Below are 23,994 nucleotides of genomic sequence, written 5' to 3'. Positions count from 1 at the left end.
TGCCCTCCTGAGAGAAAATGAGCCAGTTCGTCGCAACAAAATTGGGATGCTCCGACAAGATTTACAACTTGGACATACAGCGGGTTGTGAACAGAGCCTTACAGTCAAATATATTTGGTATACAAGATTTTAATTTTTTATTACAAAAGTGGCTTCCATCAATATAGTCAACAGGAATCTAAAAATTCCCAACTTTCGACAAACAAAACCTTTCATATCGAATTTTGTAATGCTTCAATCACATTCAAATGTTTCACACAGTGGCTTACATTTCCCAACCCTAAACTGTACATTGAAAATACTGAAGTGAATACACAGGTCATATTTATTGGCCTGGCTTCTGTCAATATGATCCCTTGTGTCTACTGACAGTCTCTGGAGTCCTCAAGTACCGCCAGACCTAAATGCCAGCCTGGTCTGATTGTCTCCAGTGAGCTGGATTCCCACGCCCTTCATGCCAGTCTTCAGCAACCAAAATGGACGGGTATTTTAATGACCACGAGTGCTGACAGGCGGGACAAAGAGAGCACACAGAAATAACTCTGATTTCTGACCAAGTAGAGGTTTAACTGCGTTTAAAAAAGAGGTGGGACGGCTAAAGTGAATTCACACACACAGTTTGCATTTCATCCAGTTGAGGGTGATGATTAATAGCTGGGTTAAGAAGAAAAAAAGAAAAAAAGAAGCATGTTTCCTCTTTGCAAAACCTTAAAAACTGCCCAGATGTAGCCTGAAAGGGAGTGGCTGCAAAAAGGCTCAGCTCATTCTGGACATGAGTCAACTGAACGGAGCAGAAACGGGTAAATCAAGCCGTTGTTTCCCAACTCTGACGAAGTCTTGCCAAAGCATGATTCAACATATGCTCAGAGAAACGTACAAACCATAAATGTTTAACCAGCCTTCGGGAATAGATTAGACATACAACTAATGTCACTCTTTTTAGAAGTTGAACAGAGCTGAAGCACAGTAGTGTACAATTATTTTTTCAATCGATTGTTTTTCAATAGATTTAAATGGTCAAATTCCTATTATTTTAGGTTAAGTACTTTATTGATATTTCATGATAATGACAACCTAAAAAGTTTTACATTTTTAAAGAAAAAAATCATCTAATTTAAGCACCAAAGCTCCTTCTTGACTTTTGAAGTGGTACACTGACAACTCAATCTCACCTCAAAGTCTATATTTCATCGAGTTGTCTTTATTAGCTGGTGGAAGTTGCTCAGTTGTCGTGGAGATGGATCGGCTGACCTGCAAGTCAGTGGTTGTAGCAGCAGTAAAATATTGACTGTCTTAAGTCAAGCATGAAAGATTTGGGACTTTTTTAGTTACCGGAGCAAAGTCCTTCAGCTTTTAAAGACTGCGCTGAAATCTTTATCAAATTTAAATATAGGCTAATATTGTCAAATCTCTCAATTTTCTAATTTAAATTATTGTTAACTGATATCAGTCTTACAGACACATGAAAGAGTTGACCAATCAATACATCGCATATCAATATATGTCAACAAAAGGCATGGATGGACAGAGATCTCCCATAAACTGATGACAACCTCAGACAATAACAAATCAGTCTCACCTCCTCAAATAATCAGCAAGGATTTTGTTCTTTATCTTGAATAAATCTGGTATTCTGTTGATAATCTATATTTACAGTCATTATATTACAGTGACAAAATGTATCTGCTTTTTACCTATTTTCAGTGTAGTCCTGCATTTCTTGATGCCGTGCCGGCTGGTTAAAAACACAGTAGTTGGAGGCCAAGTGCTCCATCTTAATGGTCCTGTCCCCATTTCCTCAAACACTCAGAGATACATTCAGTCGCCAATTTATGACGTACACCTGTACAATCGACTGCAATCCAACACAGCTGCCATGTCATCAAGTACACTTGTGTAATGCCTGTAGTGTTTTTGTTTACACTATCATTGGAGGGCTAATTATATAGTCTAGCATTGAGGTCTTAATTAGTAGATGTACTTGACTGAATTACAATATTCGACCGTTCTCCCTAAACGTACATTTGAAGGAGAAAACAATCACTAAATCTATATCATGTTGTTCAGTACAACATCACCTCTGACTGACAAAGCTCCATTCTTAACAATAAAACAAATAACGGCTCGTCCTTCTCCTGCGCGTTTGTGAAACGCCTTGAACGACAGGTTATTCAAGTAAAAAGCCACAGTCACAGGGAACAGCTGTGGAGCTCAGCACTGCAAACAAACTGGTTAGCAACTGTGCACACTGCTGCGGGCCAGGGATAAAATAAATAGTGTGCTTCAGACATTTCTAAAAATAAAAAGGCAGCTGGAGTTCAACAGTGAAGACATCCAATGCTACGTTACAGTGTCGGGGGGGGTAGCGGCTCTCCACATACTTAAGGTACAGGGAGGTACAAACAAAGAGTTTCATGCTTAGGATATAAACATTATTCCCAATAAAGACATTAAATTACAGACACTAGGAAGTCAATAAACATGACACTGGGTTTTTGTGGGTGTTATAACAGGCCTGTGATGTGCGACCGCTGTTTAAGATATTTTGGTTTGTTGCCCACATGTTTCCAATTGGTTTTGCACTGTGGGGCCCTCCTTGTTTTTCTTTGTGGAAGCAATAAGACGTTTGTTGTTTCCTGATCAGGGAGCTTCAAGCAGCAGCAGTTTGTGTTGCAACTCTCAATAGGACCAAGGCATGATGGGAGCAGGCAAAACCTCACAGGAAGTTACACAATGCAGCTCTGAGAGTGCAGTGAATAACAGGAGATCGGTTACGTAGGAGACTTCTTCATGACAAGTTTACTTCCAAAAGATTTATTTCTTCATGCTACTTTTGAGGTATTACACACTTTCTTCCAGATACTGTTTACTCTTTGCCTCTGGACAGTGACACCTAAGAAGGGGAGGGTTGTGTCGCTTGCTCAAGGGCCCATGAACAGGGTTGTTTCTTCAAAGGACGCCGCACCAATTTCACACGAAGTTCATTTTCTCATCACATGGACTTCTGCAGCCAGAGCAGGATCTTCTCTGTTCACCACACTGGATCCCATTTAAACGCTGGTCCACGGGTCCACGGGTATCTTTTTAGCTTTAGCTTTCAAGTTAATGCTTAATTCAGTTGGTCTGTTTGCTTTCAGACCACAAACGAACTACAACAGTGGCCATTTATAACCAGACTGAGACCATATTCTCAAACCATTCGACTGCACCAAATGAGCAAAAAGTTAAGATTCTTTTTCATCGAACCGAAAAAAAACCCAGAAAAAGCTCCCCAAAATTCTAACTTTGGGAACCATGTTTACAGACGTCATCACGATATTATAGCAGTGATTTTAAACATTTATGCTGACTATTTTAATAACTTCAATTGGATATATTGTAACTTACTACCTTTTTCCAGGTGCAAATTGTCCCCAAAGGAAAACATGTTTTATCTGAAAAATAAGTATATATATATATATATATATATATATATATATATATATATATATATATATATCCTCAAAACACTGAAGAGAAGGAGGATGAGAAATTGTTATAAATAATTAACTTTTGAATAGCTATTGTATGCCTGGAGGTACAGAAACGTCGCCACTTTAGTCGCATAGGAACTTCCTTAGGATCTTTTAATTTGCACATACGATCTTAGGATCTTACACTGTCTTTACTTGTGTGAAGCACCATCACTGCTTGGCCAACCAGCCAAGTGCCCCGCCACCCTCAGCATACCTGACTTGATAAGCTGTCATATGCTGCACTTGCCCCCCACCCCCACCCCCAGTCCCTCACCTCCCACCCTACTGTTCCCTGAACTTCGGAAGAAAGTCTTTTGTGCTGAATAAACAGGAAGGAGTTTGTGATAACAATCTGCACATGGTGATGTCATCAAGGGGAAACCAACACGCACTGAGACTCCACTTCCTTTTAAGGAGACATGAGTCAGGCGAGTCGAGCCCAGCAGAAAGCCGTACTTTCTGTATATATGCAGTGAACACATCAGGAAACACACAAGTGATTGTTTGGTACATTAATGTTTGTTTAAGTACCTCATGGCATACTACTGGAAAAACTTCAACCTACTAACAGTCAAACTCTGGGTGTTACAGCTATTTGCTTTACTCACACTGAAATGCAGGAAACTCTAAATGGCTGGTTTAAAAGTGAAGCACATTCAAGCATCCAAATGAATTTGAATGTTTATGTTGGACAGGGACAGAGTTAGAAAACGTCACTATTTATTCAGGGTGGGTTTTTGACTGCTGGCTGTCACTGTGCAAATGCGTGTTGCTTGTCGCCAGCATTAAAGATTAACTCGGCCGCGGCTGCACGAGGCCTTTCTGGCTCGTTTCCCCGGATGACTGTAGGAACGAAGAGGGGATTGTGCGGTGGGCTTCCTCTTCTTCGCCGTCAAAGGCTCAGACTAAGCCGCTCTAAAGACTCAATTCTCTTCGACGCCTCACTGAGCATCTGACAACTAAGCAGAACCAACCTGGCAAGCTAATCCCCAGTTTAGATTGTCTACTTAAATTCACGCAGACAAAACAGATTATCAACAGCTGCTGTGGAGGGAGACACACTGATGCACAATCACAGGTCTGGTACTGATAACTGGGGTTAAACGGCAGAGGAACACTATCAGTGGAAATATTATCAGTGTAATTCTTCATTATACATTTGTTTACATCAAATTTTCAACCATTATCTGTCCTATTTTTCTTCTATATTTAATGCCATTCTCTTACAAATCTTCTTTTCTTTTTTTGAGTAAACTGACAAAATCTGATAAATTTATATCCACATTGTCTGACAGGTTCAAGCAAAGCCATCACCTGCTGCGCCTGTTTAACAGACAGCCATCTGAAAACATCTTCCACGTCAAATTGCCCGTTATTCACGCCGCTGAGGTGCGAGTGTTACTGCAACGCCATTTATCAAACAGGGATCAGGATGCCCAGCAAACAGTGAGGCTTGTAAGGATGGTGAAATCGATTTTTACTTTTAACATTTCAGCCCGGAGCAGCGTCTGTCAATAATTAGCAGAGCTGAACACTTCAGATTTAAACTGGGCCCTGAACGTAGTCCAAGCAGATATGCCGTCGTAGAGCACCTCACATCCTGCTGTGTTGTAGAGTCCTCAAGCAGAACATCGTCAACTCCTCATTCAGGCAGGAGTTCTTATCATATCATGGTGTTCAGTGCAACGAGCACGGCAGCACACATCCCTCCATGGCTGCTGTGTTTGTTTTCTACTGTGGTCAAGGAAACCATTTTTGGTTGGCATTTGGTCCGAGTCTAGGTCATGAAAGCACCCGTGTGAGGCTGTACTTAGTTTGAGCTAAATGTTAACAACAGCATGCTAACATGTTCACAATGCCAGTGCTTAAACACTGATCTCTGGCAGGTGCCATATTTGAAAAGTTCACCGTCTATGTGTTACTTAGCATGCTACATTAGCACGAAGCACGAAGCACAGCTAAGGCTGATGGGAAAAGTTGTCATGCAATTAGTTATAAGGTAAAGTAATGAACAAATTAACGTTTTGGACCAGTGATGATGCTGATCATGACGATGATGATGATGGAGCAAAAATTAAAAGACGGTTTATTTAGTCAGAACTACGGGACACGTTAAATATTTGTCATCTGATATTGAAACTAAAGAAAAGGTTATTACAGTTCATCCCGAAGGGGGGTATCATTATGTGAAGTAAAATTCATGGTAAACCCTACAACAGATCATTTTAGTCTGAACTACACAGAGAGGCCGACAACACAAGTCAAATTGTATTTTCTTAGATCGTGAAACATCTTTATTTCCATTTTCTAACTAATGAACAAACAGGCTAAAAAGTTCAAGCTGCACCCAAAGCAGTGCCGATGCCGCCTGCACCACCGGCTCCTTCAGCCCCACAGCCTTTCTTCTAGTGCCACACTAAAACAAACACAACATTTTTATCCACCACAAGTAAATAACCATGACTGCACTCCACTATTTATCAAAAGGATATCAACCATTTGTTTTGACTCTGCAACTCATGGCTTAGAGTTCATCGTAGCACAGAAACAGCTCTGGTGAAAGTTACTAACGACCTTTTAATAGCCTCAGATAATGGACTCATCTCTGTACTTGTTCTTCTGGACCTCAGTGCTGCTTTTGATACGATTGATCTTACGATCTTATTACAGAGATTAGAAGACGTTACGAGGATTAAAGGAACTGCATTAGACTGGTTCAAGTCCTACTTATCAGATAGATTCCAGTTTGTCCAGGTCGACAATGAGTCTTCCAGACAAACAAGAGTTAGTTATGGAGTTCCACAAGGCTCAGTGTTAGGCCCAATACTTTTTACTCTGTACATGCTTCTGTTATATCATCAGGAAGCACTGCATTAACTTCCATTGTTATACAGATGACACTCAGCTATATCTTTCTATAAAACCAGATGAAACTAATCAGTTAGTAAAACTTGAAGCCTGTCTGAAAGACATAAAGGCCTCGATGACCAAAAACTTCCTGTTTCTAAATTCAGACAAAACAGAAGTTATTGTATTTGGTCCTAAACACCTCAGAAACTCTTTCTGTAATCACTTAGTTACTCTAGATGACATTTTCTTGGCCTCCAGCAAAACTGTGAGGAACCTTGGAGTCATCTTTGATGAGGACTTGTCCTTTAGACACCATATAAAGAAAATCTCCAGAACTGCCTTCATTCATCTACGTAATATTAATAAAATCAGGAAAATCCTTCCTCAGCGTGACGCAGAAAAACTCATTCATGCGTTTGTTACTTCTAGGCTAGATTATTGTAATTCCTTGCTGTTAGGATGTCCAAATTACTCATTAAAAACCCTGCAGCTGATCCAAAATGCTGCAGCAAGAGTACTGATGGGATTTAGCAAGAGAGATCATATTTCTCCAGTTTTAGCTTCTCTTCACTGGCTTCCTGTGAAATCAAGAACAGAATTTAAAATGCTCTTGATGACTTACAAAGCTCTACATGACCAGGCTCCATCATATCTTAGAGATCTTATAGAACCATATAATCCTAGCAGAGCACTTCTCTCTCAGTACGCTGGTCTACTTGTGGTTCCTAGAGTTTACAGAAGTAGAATGGGAGGCGGAGCTTCAGTTTTCAGGCTCCTCCCCTGTGGAACCAGCTCCCAGTTTGTGTTGGAGGGGCAGAAACCCTCTCTAGCTTTAAGATTAGACTCAAAACGCTCCTTTTTGATAAAGCCTATAGTTAGGGCTGGCTCAGGTAGACCTGAACCAACCCTTAGTTAGGCTGTTATAGGCCGAGGCTGCTGGGCGACCTCGTTACACGCTGAGCTTCTTTTCTTTCCTCCTACTCTTTAACTGACTCACACCTCACCATCTTTTTCTCTCCTATATCTTTTTCTTATTGTCTGCTGTCTCCATTCAGTTCCTTCGCTCGTGTAGTTTCTGTTCTTTCTTTTGCAGATGTCCCGTCATGGAGCTGCATGTCTCTGCCCTGCGCTTGTTGTCTCCACCAACAGTTCTTCTCTTCTATCTCTATGCTGTCCTTTTCTCTTTCTGTTCTCCTCTCACCCCAACCAGTCGAGGCAGATGGCCGCCCATCTCTGAGCCCGGTTCTGTCAGAGGTTTCTTCCTGTTAAAGGGAGCTTTTCCTTCCCTCTGTTGGAGGTTTTTCTCCCTTAAAGAGGAGTTTTTTTCCCCTCCTAGCTTATGTGGGAATTGTCGAATTGTTGGGTTTCTCTGTTTAATGTTGTAAAGTTATGCTGGAAGGACTTCAATGTGTTAAGTGCCATGAAATAACCTCTGTTGTGATGTGGCGCTATATAAATAAAATTGAATCGAATTGAATGGCTGACATTTAGGGCAACAACTCTTAAACTACGAGTCAAAATTTTATGAAGGTCCATTTAACTTTCACAGACCAGATATGTTCACATAAACAGACAGGCAACATTTACACATGAAGCAGGGTGTGATCTTTGGGTTAATTCACACTGACAGAATATGTAAAGCTTTGAAGAAACAGAGTTTGCCTCTAGCCAAATTCCAAAACTGTTCTCGTTACTGTGATATTCGATATCAGACCAAACTGAGGGGAAGAGCTGGGACACTGTGCCTAAAGGTAAATAATCACATCTGACTACAACCACAAGTCAACACAACAGCTCGCTGATGGACTAAAGCAGAGCACTTAATGTTGGTATGTTCGGTGTTTTTTTTGTTTTTTATTCTATATAATGTATTTTTTGTTGTTTCAGAGGAAATGTACGTGTTCTGAACGAACCCGTTTTCTTTAAGTCAACATCAGCTTGTTACTAAGCAACAAACATGTCATGTTATCAGACAATCATTTTGACCTGTATGTTCTCAAGTATAAAATAAATGTAAAACAATTAGCGCCATTCACAGTTGTCTCAAGTTAACAATTAACAGTTTTTAACTTCAGAACTGCACAAAGTAATGCAACTCTCCCTTTTCTGTCAACAGCGAGGAACATCTTATCTTATTTGCCTAAAATCTATTGGAACAATCACAAGAACAAAACTGACATTCCTGCAATTTATCAAATACATCAGCACTAGTAAAACCGAGTTGGTTATTAAGTCATAATGTCGGTTAATTGCTTCATTTGATTAATTCCCCCTGCCGTCATTAAAATCATCCACGTCTATTTTGAAAAATCAAGCGACAATGTTTATTTCCAGGAAAAGAATAACCCAGCGGTGTATGTTGGCAATGAGTAAATAAATGTATTGAAAATAATTCCAGTTTAAAAGTAGATGATAATGAGCTGACAGAGAAGCTGAAATCCCTCGCAGCATGATGTAGCATGTGGGGATTTCATTAATCCTTTTTACCAAATTGTCCCCCGAGCTTTAAAATCGACTGGTTATTAAATAATCACCAAAACCAGACGCTGCAGTGAGCGGATCACGACGGTGATTACAACAAACATAAACAGATATTTTTCCTTGGAACAAAATCCTGTACGACCAAACAAGATTTGAAAGCGATTTCCTGAAGCAAAGCGTGCAGAGCATACGCTTGTCATGTAAGAGGTCGTTACGATATACAACCATGTTCAGTCACATGCTGATGGGGTTCCTCTTAAGTATTGACAGTTAAAAAAACAACAGGAAAAGGCTGTTTGAATAAGTCACTTATTCAAACAGCCTTTTCCTGTTTTATTAATTTAAGTTTTGTCAAACATTTTCTCTACAGATACATGTTGTAGATATTTGAACCAAATTAAGGTGTACAAATGTAGTGCAATGGTGCAATGTTAATGTCAGCATGACAACATGCTCTCAGTGAAAATTCAGCAGGTAGTATAGCATGCTAACATTTGGGAATTAGCACTTGACCCAGAGTAGAGTTTTGGGCCGGTGATGTTACAACAGGAAAAAGGAAGTTCAGGAATCAGTCAGTCATTGAAATTCAACCTGATGCCATAACGAACATCTCGACTACATTTCATTGCCGTCCATCCAAGAACGCTTTGCACAAAAAAAACACAACCTCATGGTGGAAAAGTCTCGACATCGCCAAAGTCAGGAGGAGTTATCCTCTGGTTACCATAGCAATGCATCCGGTAGTTGCCAAGATATTTGAGTCTGAACCAAAATGGTGGATTTTTTTTCTCCCCCATCCCTAAAACCCCACTACAAGCTGGCTGAAGCACCGGGCTAAACACGACTATTGGCTATTCACACAGTATTTCTTCATAGAAACAGAAGATATCATTTAACAAAGATTGCATTTCAAAACAGTGATTTACAGGAAGCCGACATCACAGTTAATGGTGGTTGTACGCATGTCGTGTGTTGGCTGTGGCTGCTGTTGATAGCTGCCAGTTATACGCGTGATTAGATCTCCTCTCAGGACGGAGTGAGTGTGCACTGATTGTGCTTGACCGATATGTCCTCGACTCTTTTAGCTTCGCTGCAGGGCAGCACGAATAAGTCCACTACGAAAAGCACAGGTGTGACGAACAACTTTAACAATGCGCCCGTTCAATTCAAGTGTCCCACAGATGCATGTCAGTGTGACAGTGAGCCAGCCATCACCTGGGATGTTGTGCAAGGAAGTTTAGCGCACACAGAAATTGCTGTTCTTTTGCTCCTCTTTTTCTGACTTACATCATTCAGATAAGAGCTACTAGACGGCGATGTGCATGCTTGAAATATCGCTCTAATGTTCTCACTGTTTGTTTATCCAGTGTAAATAAATATTCACAGTATGCTTAATTCTTCGTTGTTGTTTTTTTTTTTTACCTCCATTTGTCACTAAAAGAGGATTAAAGTTGCATGAAACTCTGTGGTTGGTGGTGATAAACTCACCAAACTCAGAACTCAACAGTGTTCATGAACTGTCCTCACTGTTTATTTGTAAATGACTTCCCAGATGAATATTCAGGATTATTTCCACAGTAATGACATTTCAGCCTGTTTAAGAGGTCAGCCGCAGCGTGCCAAGCTACAAATTGATGTTTACAACTGGATTCAAAGTGTTTGGCAGACGTAAGAGCCGACTCCTCCTAAAGTGCAGAATAACTAACACCCTGGTATTCAGTGTTTACATTCTTTCCTGCTGTGAGGTCTTCTCCCATTTGTTCCATGATCAGTCACATTTACAGAGTCATATAAACCTTTAACACAAAGGAGAGTGCAGCAAACACAATCCTGCTGCACCACCACTTTCTCAACATCTCCAACTCTGTACTTCACTGTGCAGACCAACTTGTGCAACAGCACCTATGAACTCGATGTTTCCATGCTTATGGGATGGTCAGTTGGTGAACCACATCCATGCCTCCCTCCCCCCCTCCACCCCACAGACCTACTCTAAATCTGGGGTGCAGCAACAGCTGATCTTTCAGGAGCATCTATTTTTAAAACTCTTTTGCCGAAAGGGCCAACTCATCAGGGCCGACATACCATCCTGTCAGAGGTCTGCCAGTGAGGGGCTTGACCCATCTGCTACTTAAAGGAACAGACTTTCTCCCTGGGAGCTGCACAGATGTGACAGAAAACTGGCCGCAATTACCGTCTGTACGGTTGGAGCGGTGCCTCCCTAAGTTCCCTGGAAACACACGGGGGGGGTTCATTCATCAAAGATAATCTCCTGTTTGGATGTCGTGTGTCTGCTGCTGTTGACTAACTGCTGACCAACTCCTCAGCTCCTCAAACGGGTCACATTACTGCCTCTCCGAATGGACTACGACAAGAAACGATTACCAGCGACAGGAATGTGCAACCTCAGACACCCTAATGCCGTGTAAATAGTCAGCGAGGCAGTGAAGAGTAGATGACATTCAAAAAGCCTGGTTGAATTTAGCACAGGTAGCGCGGCCAGGCACGGCTGTAAAAAAGGAAAAAAGAAAGAGTACACTGCAGAGTGTGACAGTTAAAAGTGGTATGCAAATTTGCTGAAACATCCGGGTTGGGTGAGCACAGACCGAACTTCCTCCCAACTGAAGGAAGCGTAAAGGAACAACCTTGTTTAAGCTGTTTAACATGTAGCAGGATCCAAACTGAATGATTTTAAACTGTATTTTAAGCAGGAAAAAAAGCTGCGCGACTATTGTTCAATGCTCACAGTGTCACAATGCTGCTCAGTAACAGTTATCGTACGGTTTTGCATTATTTTTGGTACATTATTTTGAAACATTGATAATTAGCTTCTGTTTCACACCTCGTGTGGACAAAAGCGTTGCAGGGTATCACACTTCAAAACAGGGCGACTGAAGTCCTGATGACACACGGGGGATTATTTCTACAACATAAACATCAATTTACTCGACACTGGACTCATAATAATAATAATAATAAAAGGGATTATAAACTCTGAAACAGTGTAAACCTGTCACAACCTGACTTCAGCACCTGTTAAAACAACCACATTCAACTGCTGCCAACTCTGGTCCTGCATTATTGAGGGGTGGCCCAACGATTCAGGCATGTTAGCACACAAAAGGCTTATTCCTGAGTACAGCAGATGATTTTAATCAGCTTCGGGATACGTTTCAAAGATCCCCCACTTCATGCAGTCTCCAACAAAGGCTTTTCTACAACGGTAGAGTATCAGTAGAGTATAACTTGGATTTAAGAGCTGTTTTGACTGCCTTGCCATATTGTTTGGCAGACTGATATATCGGTTAAGCAAAATATCAGCCAACACTGTCCCTGTCTTCAGCACAGGATGCTGTCCAGCTGGGTCATTACAACTTGAAGATAAACATCCCTGCAGCTGGTAAAATCTGCAATCAACTGGAATTAACTGCGTTTATGTTCATGGAAATCATAATAATAAAAATCTATTTATATGTTAAAGGATTTACACATGCAGTCTTCTTTTAAAACTTAAATTATTCTTTCAGGCTGAATGGACCAACCGAAAACGAGTTGTCAAAACACACCCGACGGTGCATCAATAAAATACTTTTGTAATACAGTGAAGAATAACAAGCATTCGCTGTGCTAAAAAAAAAATAACCTGCATGTTTGAATCAGGTTTATTGTCACAGTATTTTAACATGAAGAGGATATCAATTTCAAAACACTTTAGTAAAAATGTTCAGCCATGATGGCAGTACAATCGGTCGTCTGAAAAAGTAAAGTTTTTTTTTTTTTAAAGTTACGAAATGTATTTTTTTTTACTTTTAAACATTCAAAAAGTTAACTAACATTATCAACAAAGTGTTGAGAAACGTCAGTCTTAATATTACGTCAGAGACATCCATGTATTGAGTAGCACAAACAACTACTGAGGTTAGCGCTAACCAGCTGGCCCGTCCCATAATGTCCCTCTGGTTAGTGAGTCACTACAGCGTTCAGTCTGCCTTCAGTCCAACATCACAGGAAGAAGAAGACATGTCTTTTAACCTCGCTCGAATTAACGTAAAATCTGAGCTTTCAGAAAAGTCTCAGGTCCAAAGTTAGGGACACCAGAAGAGGGCGCTGTTCACAAGGAGTCTTCATTTGACTGCAGCAAATGACTCAGTGTCACCTCTTATCATACAAACCGGTATTACAAGAGGGGATTCAAATCCTACATATTGTACCTTTAATGGCTAAGCGGGAATGTGGTTGGGTACAGTGGTCTACAGACATTTTTTATTTTATTTTGTTTCATCAGAAGTCTTTTTTTTTAAATTTTTATTAAAACTTTGGATCATTTGAGAGTCTGGAAACGAAAAATCGGGGATAACTACATTTAAGCCTCTCCAGCAACAAACAAAAAACTCCGTACTTGACTTTGAGTATCAGTCACAATGTAGGTTTTGGGGTCAGGGGGGGGGGGTCTTTAAAGGTTGTACACCTCTTTTAAAATCTCCCTTTTTAAGGATTTATTCAACGTTTAACAAATCCTCCACTCACCTCCCTCGCAATGAGATTGAGGGCATCGTCCTCGGCCGTCGACCTCTCCTTCTTGGTGGATCTTTTCCGTCCTGCTCCCTGAGTCCCCATGTTTCCCTTTCAACACGTATCCTACTCGGTTGTCGATCAATTCACACTCGCGGCGCGTTCAATAATCCGAGCAGGGCAGCGGACGCGGCTCGCGGCTAAAATATCTGGTTGAAAACGCCGAGGAGGAGACACGCACCGCGGCCGGTCGCGTTCACAGCGCGGGTCATTGTCATACATCCGTTTTTACACTTCTTCCTGTGTTTCCTGCTCGCGACGCGCGAGCTCGCGACGAAGTCTTGGTTCAGCGTGACAGGCGAAGCACCTGGTCCCACGTGCGTCTTCCTGGAGACTTCAAGTCGGACTCTAAACGTCACTCTCTCTCTCTCTCTCTCTCTCTCGTCATAAACCGCGTCCCGTACCAGTCAAACGAACTCAAACAACAACGAAAGAAACTTTAACTGCGACTAAACTACAATTTAAACAATGTTTGCGTCATGTTTTGTTGCAGCAGTAGAAGTAACTCCACCACCTGTCGGATTCACAGCAGCAGACTCGGACCTGTCACACTGACGAACTTCAAAGCCTGTGCTCAATCAAGACGCCTTCACGTGCTGTCGGACGTATGGCAACTATAGAAAAACAGCAATATTTCTACAAAAAAAAAAAAGAAGAAATAATAATTATTGCTAAAACATCCAACAGTAAATGTTAATTTAGGCGCACCTGTATGGTGTGTTGCGTAAAATGGGATATTTTTCAATATCTTCTGTCAATTTATAAATGAAGTGGGTTTACGTGTGCATTTGTTTTCATTTTCTTTTTAAAAGTGGGTCGAAGAAATTCAGGGTTTTTTTTCAAATTAAAAGCTCATATAATGCATATTTTGGGTCTAAATGCTGTAATAATCAGTGGTAGAAAGGAACTAATCAAGTAACTTATTGACCATACTGAGTTAGGCTATAATTGTGAGGTACTTCTTCTTACCTCGACCGTTTCCATTTTAAACTACATTGTACCTATTCTACTACTCCACTACATTGTAGAGAGAAGTATTGTACTGTGCACCCTACTACTTTTATATGACAGCTTTGGTTACTTGTATGATGATATGACACAATGGAAATTAAATCAAGCTTTTAAAATACAACAGAGTAACTTTTTGGGTCCTGACGTCTTACGAAAATCCGTGTGTAGTCGGGGTCACATTTCTATGAGTCGTTAACAACTCTAGAAAATAGTAATTTTTCCCTCGAGACCACTCAGATGGTTTCATTTCAATAAATGGTAAAATTATCCAAAATCTCAGCAAAATCAAACAGTCAGAACTTTTTTTTTTTTTTTTTTTTTCTGTTGAGGTAGTTCTACAGATTCAGGTTCCAGGATGAGGAGTTTCCGCACAATACATGAACGCAGCATCAACCTCTGGACGAGGACACCATACAGGGGTTCAGTTTCAGCCAAAACCAAGGCTCCTCGATGGGCTATCGCACTCTCTCACACCCTCTGTGCTATTTTTAATGATGACCAGCTAGCTCTAAAAACAGTCTGGAGTTTCTTAAAGAGATATATACACGGCCTCGGGCTAGGATGGCTTTACACTGCCGGTCAAACACAATGTAAATCCCATAATGTTGATGTAATAATCCAGGATCATGTGTATGACATAGTGAGGTATGAGTTCATAATGACCTCGTCAGATGTTTTTTATATCTCCCTGCATCCCTGTTGTATCATGTGGAACTGCTATAACATAAACACAAGTTTTCTGTCATTTTTCTATCATTTCTTTGTGAATTAACTTTGTTTTGCAAATTTACATTAACAACACTTTTTTTTGTTGTTGATATTCAGTTGAAACAGCTGTCCTAACTATTACATGCAGTATGAAGACAGTTTTTCTTTACACTCCAAGGCTAATGGTGCAGAAATATTTGCATTTTAATGTTTTTCTTACTGAAAAACATAAAATGGATAGTTATCTTGTAATCTAACAAAAGGTATTTGAGGATGGGGCTCAATATTTTCTGAATAATTTGGGTCCAAAAGTCTGAGCCCACATTGAAAATCTGTCATATTTCCTTCCAAACCTGGAAATAATTACAATACATATTTGAAATTCAATTTCACAGCAATGAAACTGAAGACAATTTGTGTCATCAGTCATGTTAACTCCTTTGTGAAAAAGGTCCGATTTTCTTGAGTTGTAGAGATTACAGATTAATTTGATTGACTCATCAGGAGGTTGTTCAGGTAAATGAACTTGCAGTCATTGTTCACCGGTTAGAAATATGGCTGTGCCTCACGTTTCTAGCAGAAACTGACTACTGTGATAGTGTAATACATGGCATTAGGACTACATAAAAGTGTTGGAGATAAGACAAGAAAAGAGGGACTTTTTTCAACTAAAATCATGGCCAGACTGGAGGTTTCAAAGGGAACAGCGCATGGAGCTCTAAAACACTTAAACAATTTTTTTTTTAGATAAACTAAACTAATAAATAAACTAACTTGGTTGGATCCAAAGCTCAATCAAAAGTCAGAGGATCAATGCAACAGCTCGGAATACCATGAAGGTTTTGCACAAACTTGTGGAGTCCTCGCAGCTCGGGTGCTGCCGTCATTAAAGAAAAAGAGGGGCAAAAAAATACTAAGACAGTCTGAAATTCATGTACGTTTTTCAGGGAATCAACTTTTTATTAAATTTATAAAGCTGAAATGTTGTAATAAATACAAATCAACGCAAAAGTGAAGAATCTTGACGGCTTTTGAACAAATATTGACATGGTTCCCAAACCAACGCAGATTCATTTTAAGATAGCCATTACATTTAGACATATTATATAATGTGGACGAGTGTATTGTTCAGTGAGTAATTATATCGTATTGGGGCAGTTGTAGGTTTATGCAAATTCAGCATTCTGAATGATTTTTGTTTGAAAGTATTAATAAAATGTGACAATAACAGGGAATATCAAAGGATGGATTCAAAGACACATAAACATAAACTTTGATGATGAAACATTGATATTACAGTAACGGCTCTGATTATGCAATGTCGCCCTCTCCTGTATTGAAATAGCGCACTACAAGGACATAGAGAAAAACAGGAGGACAGCAGCGCAATATGCAGGATTTCTGTGATATACTGTATGTACATATAGAAAGAGAAGTTACTACGCCTCTCTGAGTCAGTTTGAATAAATAAGTATTTGTACATGCAACTTGTTTAGCTGAGTTAAAGAGAAGCAATAAACTGGAAAAACACCAGCATTTCCCAGAACCCTTTCAGTTTCTGTTTACATACCCTGTAAATCTCCAAGAGTGTCACTAACAAGCAACACTACCATTGACGGTAAACGTTAAAGTCATCCTGTGTGACATCCAATCATGCAGAGTGCATAACGACTCACTGACATTTGGCTGGGAAGTTTTATGGCTCATTTGTGGGTGTGCACAAGGAAGTGAAGTATTGTTTGTAACTGTACAAGTTAGGACTGGACTTTGGTTTTACTTTTATTTTCTAGGTGAAGCTGACACAGAGAAGAGGCTCTGACAACAAACTCGGGAGAGTTTGGAGAGGCTGCTGCTTTTTAAGACAGCTGGGTCAGGACATGAGGACCTCGTTGGACTTTTTTATGTCTTGTCTACCCGAGTTGTTTACCTGTTTTGGAGTCAACTAAACGTTATCATGGGGGAAACTCTCCCGAGGGTGCCAGAAGGAGCTCGGCATCGCAGTGTCACTCTGGGCAGACCGGTGCAGACCCTCAGGGTTAAGATGGTACTTCTGGGGAGCTCTACTGTGGGAAAATCCAGTCTGGCTTTGCGATTTAGCAAGGATCAGTTCAAGAGCACATCACCTACTGTCGGCTGTGAGTTCATGACACCTTGAACTTAAATATCACATGGAACATTTATTAAAAGGTTTTAATCAGTTAAAGATTTATATTAATAGGATAGTTTGACATCTTGTGAAATATACTTAGCTGTTTTTTTTGGCAAAACCTTGTTGAAAAAATTGATGCAACTCTCATGTCTGTATACTCTGAAAGCCAGGAGATGCTTAGCTTGGCTTAGCATAAAGACTGGAAACAGAGAAAAAATAGCAAGCGTGGCTTTTTCCAAAGGTAAAAAAAAAAGAAAAATTACTCCGAGCACAACACGATTTTAGTAGTTGATACATCACATCTAGTTTGTGGCCTTCCATTCTCTTGTGGCCTTGTGGTTTAAGAGGGACTCAAGTCGTATCATTTTTTTTAATAGAGTTTTAAGGTTGCAACAATAGATCTGAAAAGTATTTTCCTTGATAATGCTGATGCTTGAACATTTGTGCTTTCACCATGGACCTGAAACCTGAGCAGAGAACACACTTCAAACTTTGTAGCAAACTTTTAGGGAACAGAAAGAAGTGACAAGGAACCAAATCCACTGGGGGTAGGGAGCGCCAACTGTGTTGTGGGCGAAAAAACTTGCGTGTCATTTGACACATTGTCATTTAGAGAACCAAAGAGTCATTACATCACAGTTCTGGTGGTTTCCTTCAAATGTTTTCTGCCAGACGCCTCAGAAGGTCACAGTCGAACTTGGTGTTGACATCGTTATTTTATTTTCGACAGTCTGACTCTGGGGGACGAATTCACGGTGGACAAGCAATTTAAGTCAAAGAAAACCCACCTGGTTGCTCCTGACCTGATGTGCCCTCTTCAGCCTTGGACAGGGATTTTCTACCTCGCCCGGCTCATTGCTTCATCGCCGTAGACTTTCTGAAGCATTTTAAGGGTCTACGTTGACGATATCTAGAGTTTGTTACAGAATTTAATGTGCGCTCTCTGCACAAATTTCAGGTCCATGATAAAATCACAAATATTCACGTATCAGAGGTGTTGATCAAGCGACGTAACTTGTAATACTTTTTCATGAAGGTTATCGCTTCAATGTGCCTGTCGCTGTGCTGGTCTCTTATCATGTACAATCGGGATCAGTTGGGCCCCAACAACAAATATCTGTCCTCATGGCGTTTAACCCGGCTGCAGTGGTGTCATTCTTCTCATTCATCTTTCATCAGTTTGAACCAGATGTGACATGTAGCAGACAACACGGCGGTTTCATCACATGTTCTGATCTACTGCTACAGCCAGTACCTTCTATCAAGACACATTGGAGAACCAATTAAAGCCTCTGTTGTGTGCTCCCCCAGGTGCCTACCTGACCCAGGAGGTGCATCTGAGTGATGTCACTCTTCGCTTTGAAATATGGGACACGGCGGGGGAGGAAAAATACCACAGTGTCACCCCACTGTACTACAGGGGAGCCCACGCTGCACTGTTAGTCTACGACATCAGCAAAAGGGTAAGAGCAACAGACACCGGATCATGGAAATCATTTATCTTACTTCATCTTGGCTGATGTACTGTATATGCAATTGTGTCTCGTGTGTACTTGTTTTGCTACAGCAAACATTTATCAGAGCTCAACTATGGCTCCAAGAGCTTGAGAAACAGTACACTCCTGGATCTACTGTCATCTGGCTGGTCGGCAACAAGGGGGATCTGGTTCAGGATCGGCAGGTGTTGGCGCAGGTATACAGACAGAGAAAAGAAAATACCTCAATCCCAATTAATCATTATTTGATATACAGTGTCCCATTTTTCCTTTCTGATTTTTGTATGTCATCCTACAGGAAGGACAGACTCTTGCTAATGAGAAGGGCTTGGGGTTTACAGAGACTTCCGCCATGTCAGGAGATCAAGTCAGCGAGCTTCTGCAAGCTGTTGGTAAATTGAAGATAATTGTTCTGGTGCTTTAACAATCCCGCCTGCTTTGCCACAGCAAGTCCCACCATTACAATCATTAAAATATAGAATATTAAGGTTTAGGTTAAAGCTGTTTGAGGCAGGTTTCTTTTGCTGTCATTGAGCAAAAAATTTACTTGTGACAGAGACTTGAGGATCATGGGTCATTTCAGAGAGAAGGAGTTCCTGTTAGCTGTTCTACAAATGCAGATCCGTGTGCAGGTCCCCAGTTATTAATCCTGATTTAGTGCTAGAAAGTCCTGGAGAAAAAGTTGCTGTGATGGAAGTAGTAGGGAACACAGAGTGGTCCGATCAGAAGCAAGGACCAAGGTGTTGTTTTTGACCTCAACGCCCATCTCACAAGAGCAACCACTGGCTCCCTTCGGTCTCCACCAGGGGGGCAATAAGAGGTCTTCATGGATGAGACCTGCAAGGATATCACAGAGAAGGATGGAGGGTGACGGATCGAGGTCCAAGACCAGCAGACACCTCCTCCATGCTCTGCTGTAAGTGGACTGGGCAAGAGATACTCAGCAGTCCAGAGACAAAAAATGAACACAGCTGCCTGCCCAGGGTCAGACAGGGCAAGCAGGAAACTGTTGTGATATGCAACACATGCATATACCCTTTCACATCTAATGGGAAGAGCTTAGGACACAGAAGGGAAGAGGGGGGACAGCAGGTGGAGGGCTGTACTTTCAAATTCTGTAATTTTCTGCCTGACGCAGCTTTAAAACGTCAAAATCGTACTATGGGAAGGTTAATTTATCCTCGGGCTGAAACAGGTGTCTTCTTGACAGACTAATCTCTGGGAATAAAGGTCCAAAGTCCACAGAAAGGTAACTCATAAACCACTAGAGAGCAGTAGACACCAACGTGAGGAGCAAATGTATTTCATCAGTCAATATTTACAGCATGAAAACTATAAAAACTGTCCAAGTCGAGGTCTGAGGTTCCAGTTTTCTCTTCGAGCTCCTAGCTCTGCATGCCCCTGTGTAATACAGCTCTAAATATGCTGTCTTTGGTAACAGAGCTCTGCTTCAGCCCACAGAGTGCACAAATGCATCGGAGAACAGCGGGGAGGCCTGTCAGAGTGGCAGGAGACACCACTGGTGGACCTCCATCAAAGAGACACTTTCAATCCTTTCACATCCTGCTGCAAAGTTGGGCCCTGATCTGTGTGACCCTCAGACGTACTGCTGCCTGTTATTTTTCCTCTCCGTTTGTCCCAATCAGTTTAAAACTCAACTACAAGGACAGGGAAAGTTTGTGCATTAAAACGACGTGTAGATTCTGAACATGTGGTCCTCTGCCTTTTGGATTCTGGATCTTTCTAACCAATGAACACGTTCTTTATCCTGACATGCAATAGATTACCCAACGAGTCCATTTTCAGATTGTTTTTGTACTTCACTGTCATATACTTGTCTTTTTCTTTTACTTTAATAGTTGTGCTCAACAGAGAGATATAAATTTCCACTTGCTTGTCATCCTGGTTGTATTTTTCTCAGTGGGTTTTGGCTCAGCCTCCAGCAGGCGGCGAACCCCTTCGGTCTTTCTCTCTTGTGCCAGATGTTGAGTTGATACCAATTACCTTCACTCTGTGTCTCCTGCTTGGCTACAATTTGCAAGCCTGAGTGGCCATCCCCCATGCAGAGTTCAACTGAGTGTCCAAACTCTGACTCCAGACATTTATGAAATAATGATTTATAAAGTATGGTGTTTTCGTCATCTAAAATCAATCTCGACTGATGAGATTCGAATCCAGGAGATGACAAAGTTGTGGAGCGATGAATTTTTTGTTTTATTTTTGTTCATAACGATAACCACTTAATTTTGCAGATGGTTTCGTTTTCCTGTAAATCATACGGTTGAAACCACGCACTTGGTTTCACTTTCCTACTAAGCACTGCAGCCCAAAGCGCGTAATAGACACACGCCTCCACTACATATAGTTGTGTAACTCACACCTAGACAGCGCCAGGCGTAGCTATCCCATGTTTTGATGTGGTGGATGGGTGTGTCTATTTCACGCTTTCCCGGTATACTGGGTTGTTCAGACATTTAAACCAACACTCGCATCCCCAGTTTGGTCAGGTACTTAAGTCAAATTAATTTAGCAAAGTGAAATTGAATTCATTCTCATTATCAGGCTAATTTGTAGCCTAGCTTAGCATAAGACCTTGAAGCAGGTGGAAACGGTTAGCCTGTTTTTGCCTTGTCTTTACATTTCCATTTGTCCAGATCAAACAAATGAGAGACAAAACTGTAATTTGTGAACTTTTTTTTTGCTGTTTTAAGGTTGCTTTTGTGTAAAAACAAAATTTTTCTGTCTCTGTACCAAGCTTGGCTAAACAATATCTGTCTCTAATTTGTATAGATGCATGACTTGTGTGCTTCATCTAACAAGTGCAGCATGTTGTTTTAAATGCCTCCTTAAAAGTATGACTTGTTTTTCATAACTGACATAATGATTTGTAAATGTTCAGATGTGCTTCGGATTAAACCGCACAGCAACGTAAATAATTCAAGTAAAAGTTTAAAAAGACTCCCCTGGCATTAAGTAAAATAATATTTATGTTTCCATTTGGACAGCTGTAGCCCTCATAAAACAACCTTTCTCCCTTGCAGGCAATCAACTTGCTCTTTGCACAATATTCTGGCATGTTTTCCACACACACACACACACACACACACACACACACACACACACACACACACACACACACACACACACACACACACACACACACACACACACACACACACACACACACACACACACACACACACACACACACACACCACCTCCACACACAGACACACACACACAACAATGTTTATCTCCATTGAATGGCTCCAAATGTGGACTTTGTACATCTCAGTGATTTAAAACATTGCTGAGATCTTAGATGATAAATTTGTTCTGAAATGAGGCTTTATTATGCTGATTGAAACCAAGCTTCTGTAGTGCTCCAGATTGATCCTGCCAGTCCCCCCTTTGGTTTGTATGCCTCCCAGAAACAAAGTCCGCCTCACACCGAGGAGACGGAATGCAGTAAAACTATAATGTGGATGATTTGGTTGTCATTACGAGTGTATAAATCTCCCTCTTTGCTTTCTTGTTTTACATTGTGCAGATGTTTTACAAACCTTTTGAGCGATGTCAGCCAAACGTTTCTTCCTTTAAAATTATTGGGCAATAAATCTTGGCTAAACTGAAGATTAACCAGCGAAGGACAGGTGTCGATGAATTATCTGAAAGATGAAAAGTTTTTTTTTCTGCACACAGAAGTCATGAAATGCTCCACGGAGATAACCCAAGAAGTCTTTGTTGCGTAAAGCCATTGTGTAAATCACCGTGGAAACAGAAAGAACTGCTTGAAAAGTAAGTAAAGATTAGGTATTACTCATGCTGGTGCTGAAAAAAAAAAGGTTAACATTCCTTCATTTCAATACAAAATTATTATTTAAAATAAAGTAATTTCATATTTTGGATGACAGCTGTTTTGCTCGTCTTTTATTAGCCTTGTCGTAATTGTTTCTACTTGGGAAATGTTTAGTTCGGTAGCTGTTTTAGTACTTAGCTGTAACAGTATTTATATTTTTTTACTAGCAGTTATATATCTTACAGGCTTTACATTAGAAGTATCCCAGGACAGTATCTTAACAGACTGCCGCATCTTTGAGGTTTCTCTCTCACTGATGCTTTACGAACACTGCGCACAGTGCTGCCAGTTTGTCCCAGTGGACGCTTGTGGTATTGCATCAAAGAATTCACAGCAGCCCAAAAAGCATAGACCAGCATTATAAAAAGAGACGTGGGTAAAACTGGAAAACAAATACCAAATTTTGGATCATAAACATTTCGATATTGTCACAATTTGAGCCTATACGTTCAATTGAAATTACTGTATGTTTGACTAAATAATTTTTTGCTTTTAAGTATCTATTAGCTAAAGGTCCAAAATAAGATATAGCCTATAAGAGTTTCTATAGCTAATTACACTGATGTATGATGCAGTGCTACTTAATTGCTGAGTCACAAGTGCCACACAGTTGTTCCCTCCTGCCACATTGAGTGTGTATTTGATCTTAAAACTGTTGAATTCAAACAAAGCAGTTAAAAAGATATGTTGCATTTTAACTTTATTATTTCATGCGGTTCGCTTGTGTAGATCATTTAATTGACTTAAAAAGCTCTTTCGAAAACTCTCGTAAAAGTGGATGAACTTCCGTGGATTTTGTTCATTTAATAGCCACATATTTTTAAAATACTTTTCTTACCTCCTTGCCTCAAATATTAAAATTTCAAATCTTTAAACTCACCATGCTTTTGCAACAGAGACAACATAAATAATTTACACAAAATTTATAAAAACACCTGAATCCAAATCCTTCCCATAACCTCATACTGAAGAATGAAAAATGAAAGCACAATAGGTTTTTAATCATACGCAGCCTTTTCACTGTGTGATCCAAACACTGGGGCTTTTGGTCTGTAAACTGGGACTTTGATGAAAGCCAGATGTGCATTTCTCCTGGCGACTTTTCGGCCAAATCTCCCAACCGGTCTGATCTCTCTGTCTGTGTACCAGGAGGCATCGATGTTGGGATCTGAGCAGCACGGAGGAAACAACAGAAATTAATTCAAATTTTATAACACACCTTATCCACCAACTATGCCAGTCCAAAGTAATAGTTTAACCCTTTACAACATTTTACATGTTGCCCTAATATGGCCCAAAGTAAGATCACTGAAAGGGAACATGCTAAAAAAAAATAGGAGTACCTGCTTTATT

At 40.5% G+C, this 23,994-nt stretch overlaps 2 protein-coding genes across 13 annotated transcripts in view; one reads left to right on the top strand and one right to left on the bottom strand.

Annotated features, from left to right (window-relative positions):
• lrrfip1a (leucine rich repeat (in FLII) interacting protein 1a) overlaps positions 1-13,975 on the bottom strand; it is a 43,042-nt gene extending 29,067 nt beyond the window's left edge. For 8 of the 12 annotated variants that reach the window (XM_069698747.1, XM_069698748.1, XM_069698736.1 and 5 more), the window contains exon 1: positions 13,374-13,975. In XM_069698747.1, coding sequence (XP_069554848.1) covers positions 13,374-13,463 — 90 coding nt within the window. In that variant the 5' untranslated portion in view covers positions 13,464-13,975. The remainder of the gene's footprint in view (positions 1-13,373) is intronic. The other 4 variants (XM_069698744.1, XM_069698745.1, XM_069698746.1 and 1 more) reach the window with 2 other exon arrangements.
• Positions 13,976-16,939: 2,964 nt separating this feature from the next.
• On the top strand, positions 16,940-22,001 carry LOC138620997 (ras-related protein Rab-17-like). The gene is made up of 5 exons (XM_069698713.1): positions 16,940-17,272; positions 18,598-18,749; positions 18,854-18,979; positions 19,081-19,174; positions 20,237-22,001. The coding sequence occupies exons 1-5, from the start codon at positions 17,092-17,094 to the stop codon at positions 20,365-20,367; spliced, it is 684 nt and encodes a 227-aa protein (XP_069554814.1). The 5' UTR covers positions 16,940-17,091; the 3' UTR covers positions 20,368-22,001.
• Positions 22,002-23,994: the final 1,993 nt, after the last annotated feature.

Source organism: Brachyistius frenatus, unplaced genomic scaffold, assembly GCF_029030835.1.
Source record: "Brachyistius frenatus isolate BFR_SWC_R1_liver_20210118 unplaced genomic scaffold, ASM2903083v1 Contig_28, whole genome shotgun sequence".
Classification (NCBI taxonomy): domain Eukaryota; kingdom Metazoa; phylum Chordata; class Actinopteri; family Embiotocidae; genus Brachyistius; species Brachyistius frenatus.
The sequence above is the reverse complement of the archived record's forward strand: the minus strand, read 5'-3'. Positions and strand labels throughout refer to the sequence as shown.

Bases quoted from the DNA above. Each gene is read 5' to 3' on its own strand.
- LOC138620997 (XM_069698713.1), top strand. From the start codon at position 17,092: ATGGGGGAAACTCTCCCGAGGGTGCCAGAAGGAGCTCGGCATCGCAGT. The intron at 18,750-18,853 runs GTAAGAGCAACA...GTTTTGCTACAG, and splicing joins TCTACGACATCAGCAAAAGG to CAAACATTTATCAGAGCTCA. The intron at 19,175-20,236 runs GTAAATTGAAGA...GCTCTGCTTCAG, and splicing joins CGAGCTTCTGCAAGCTGTTG to CCCACAGAGTGCACAAATGC.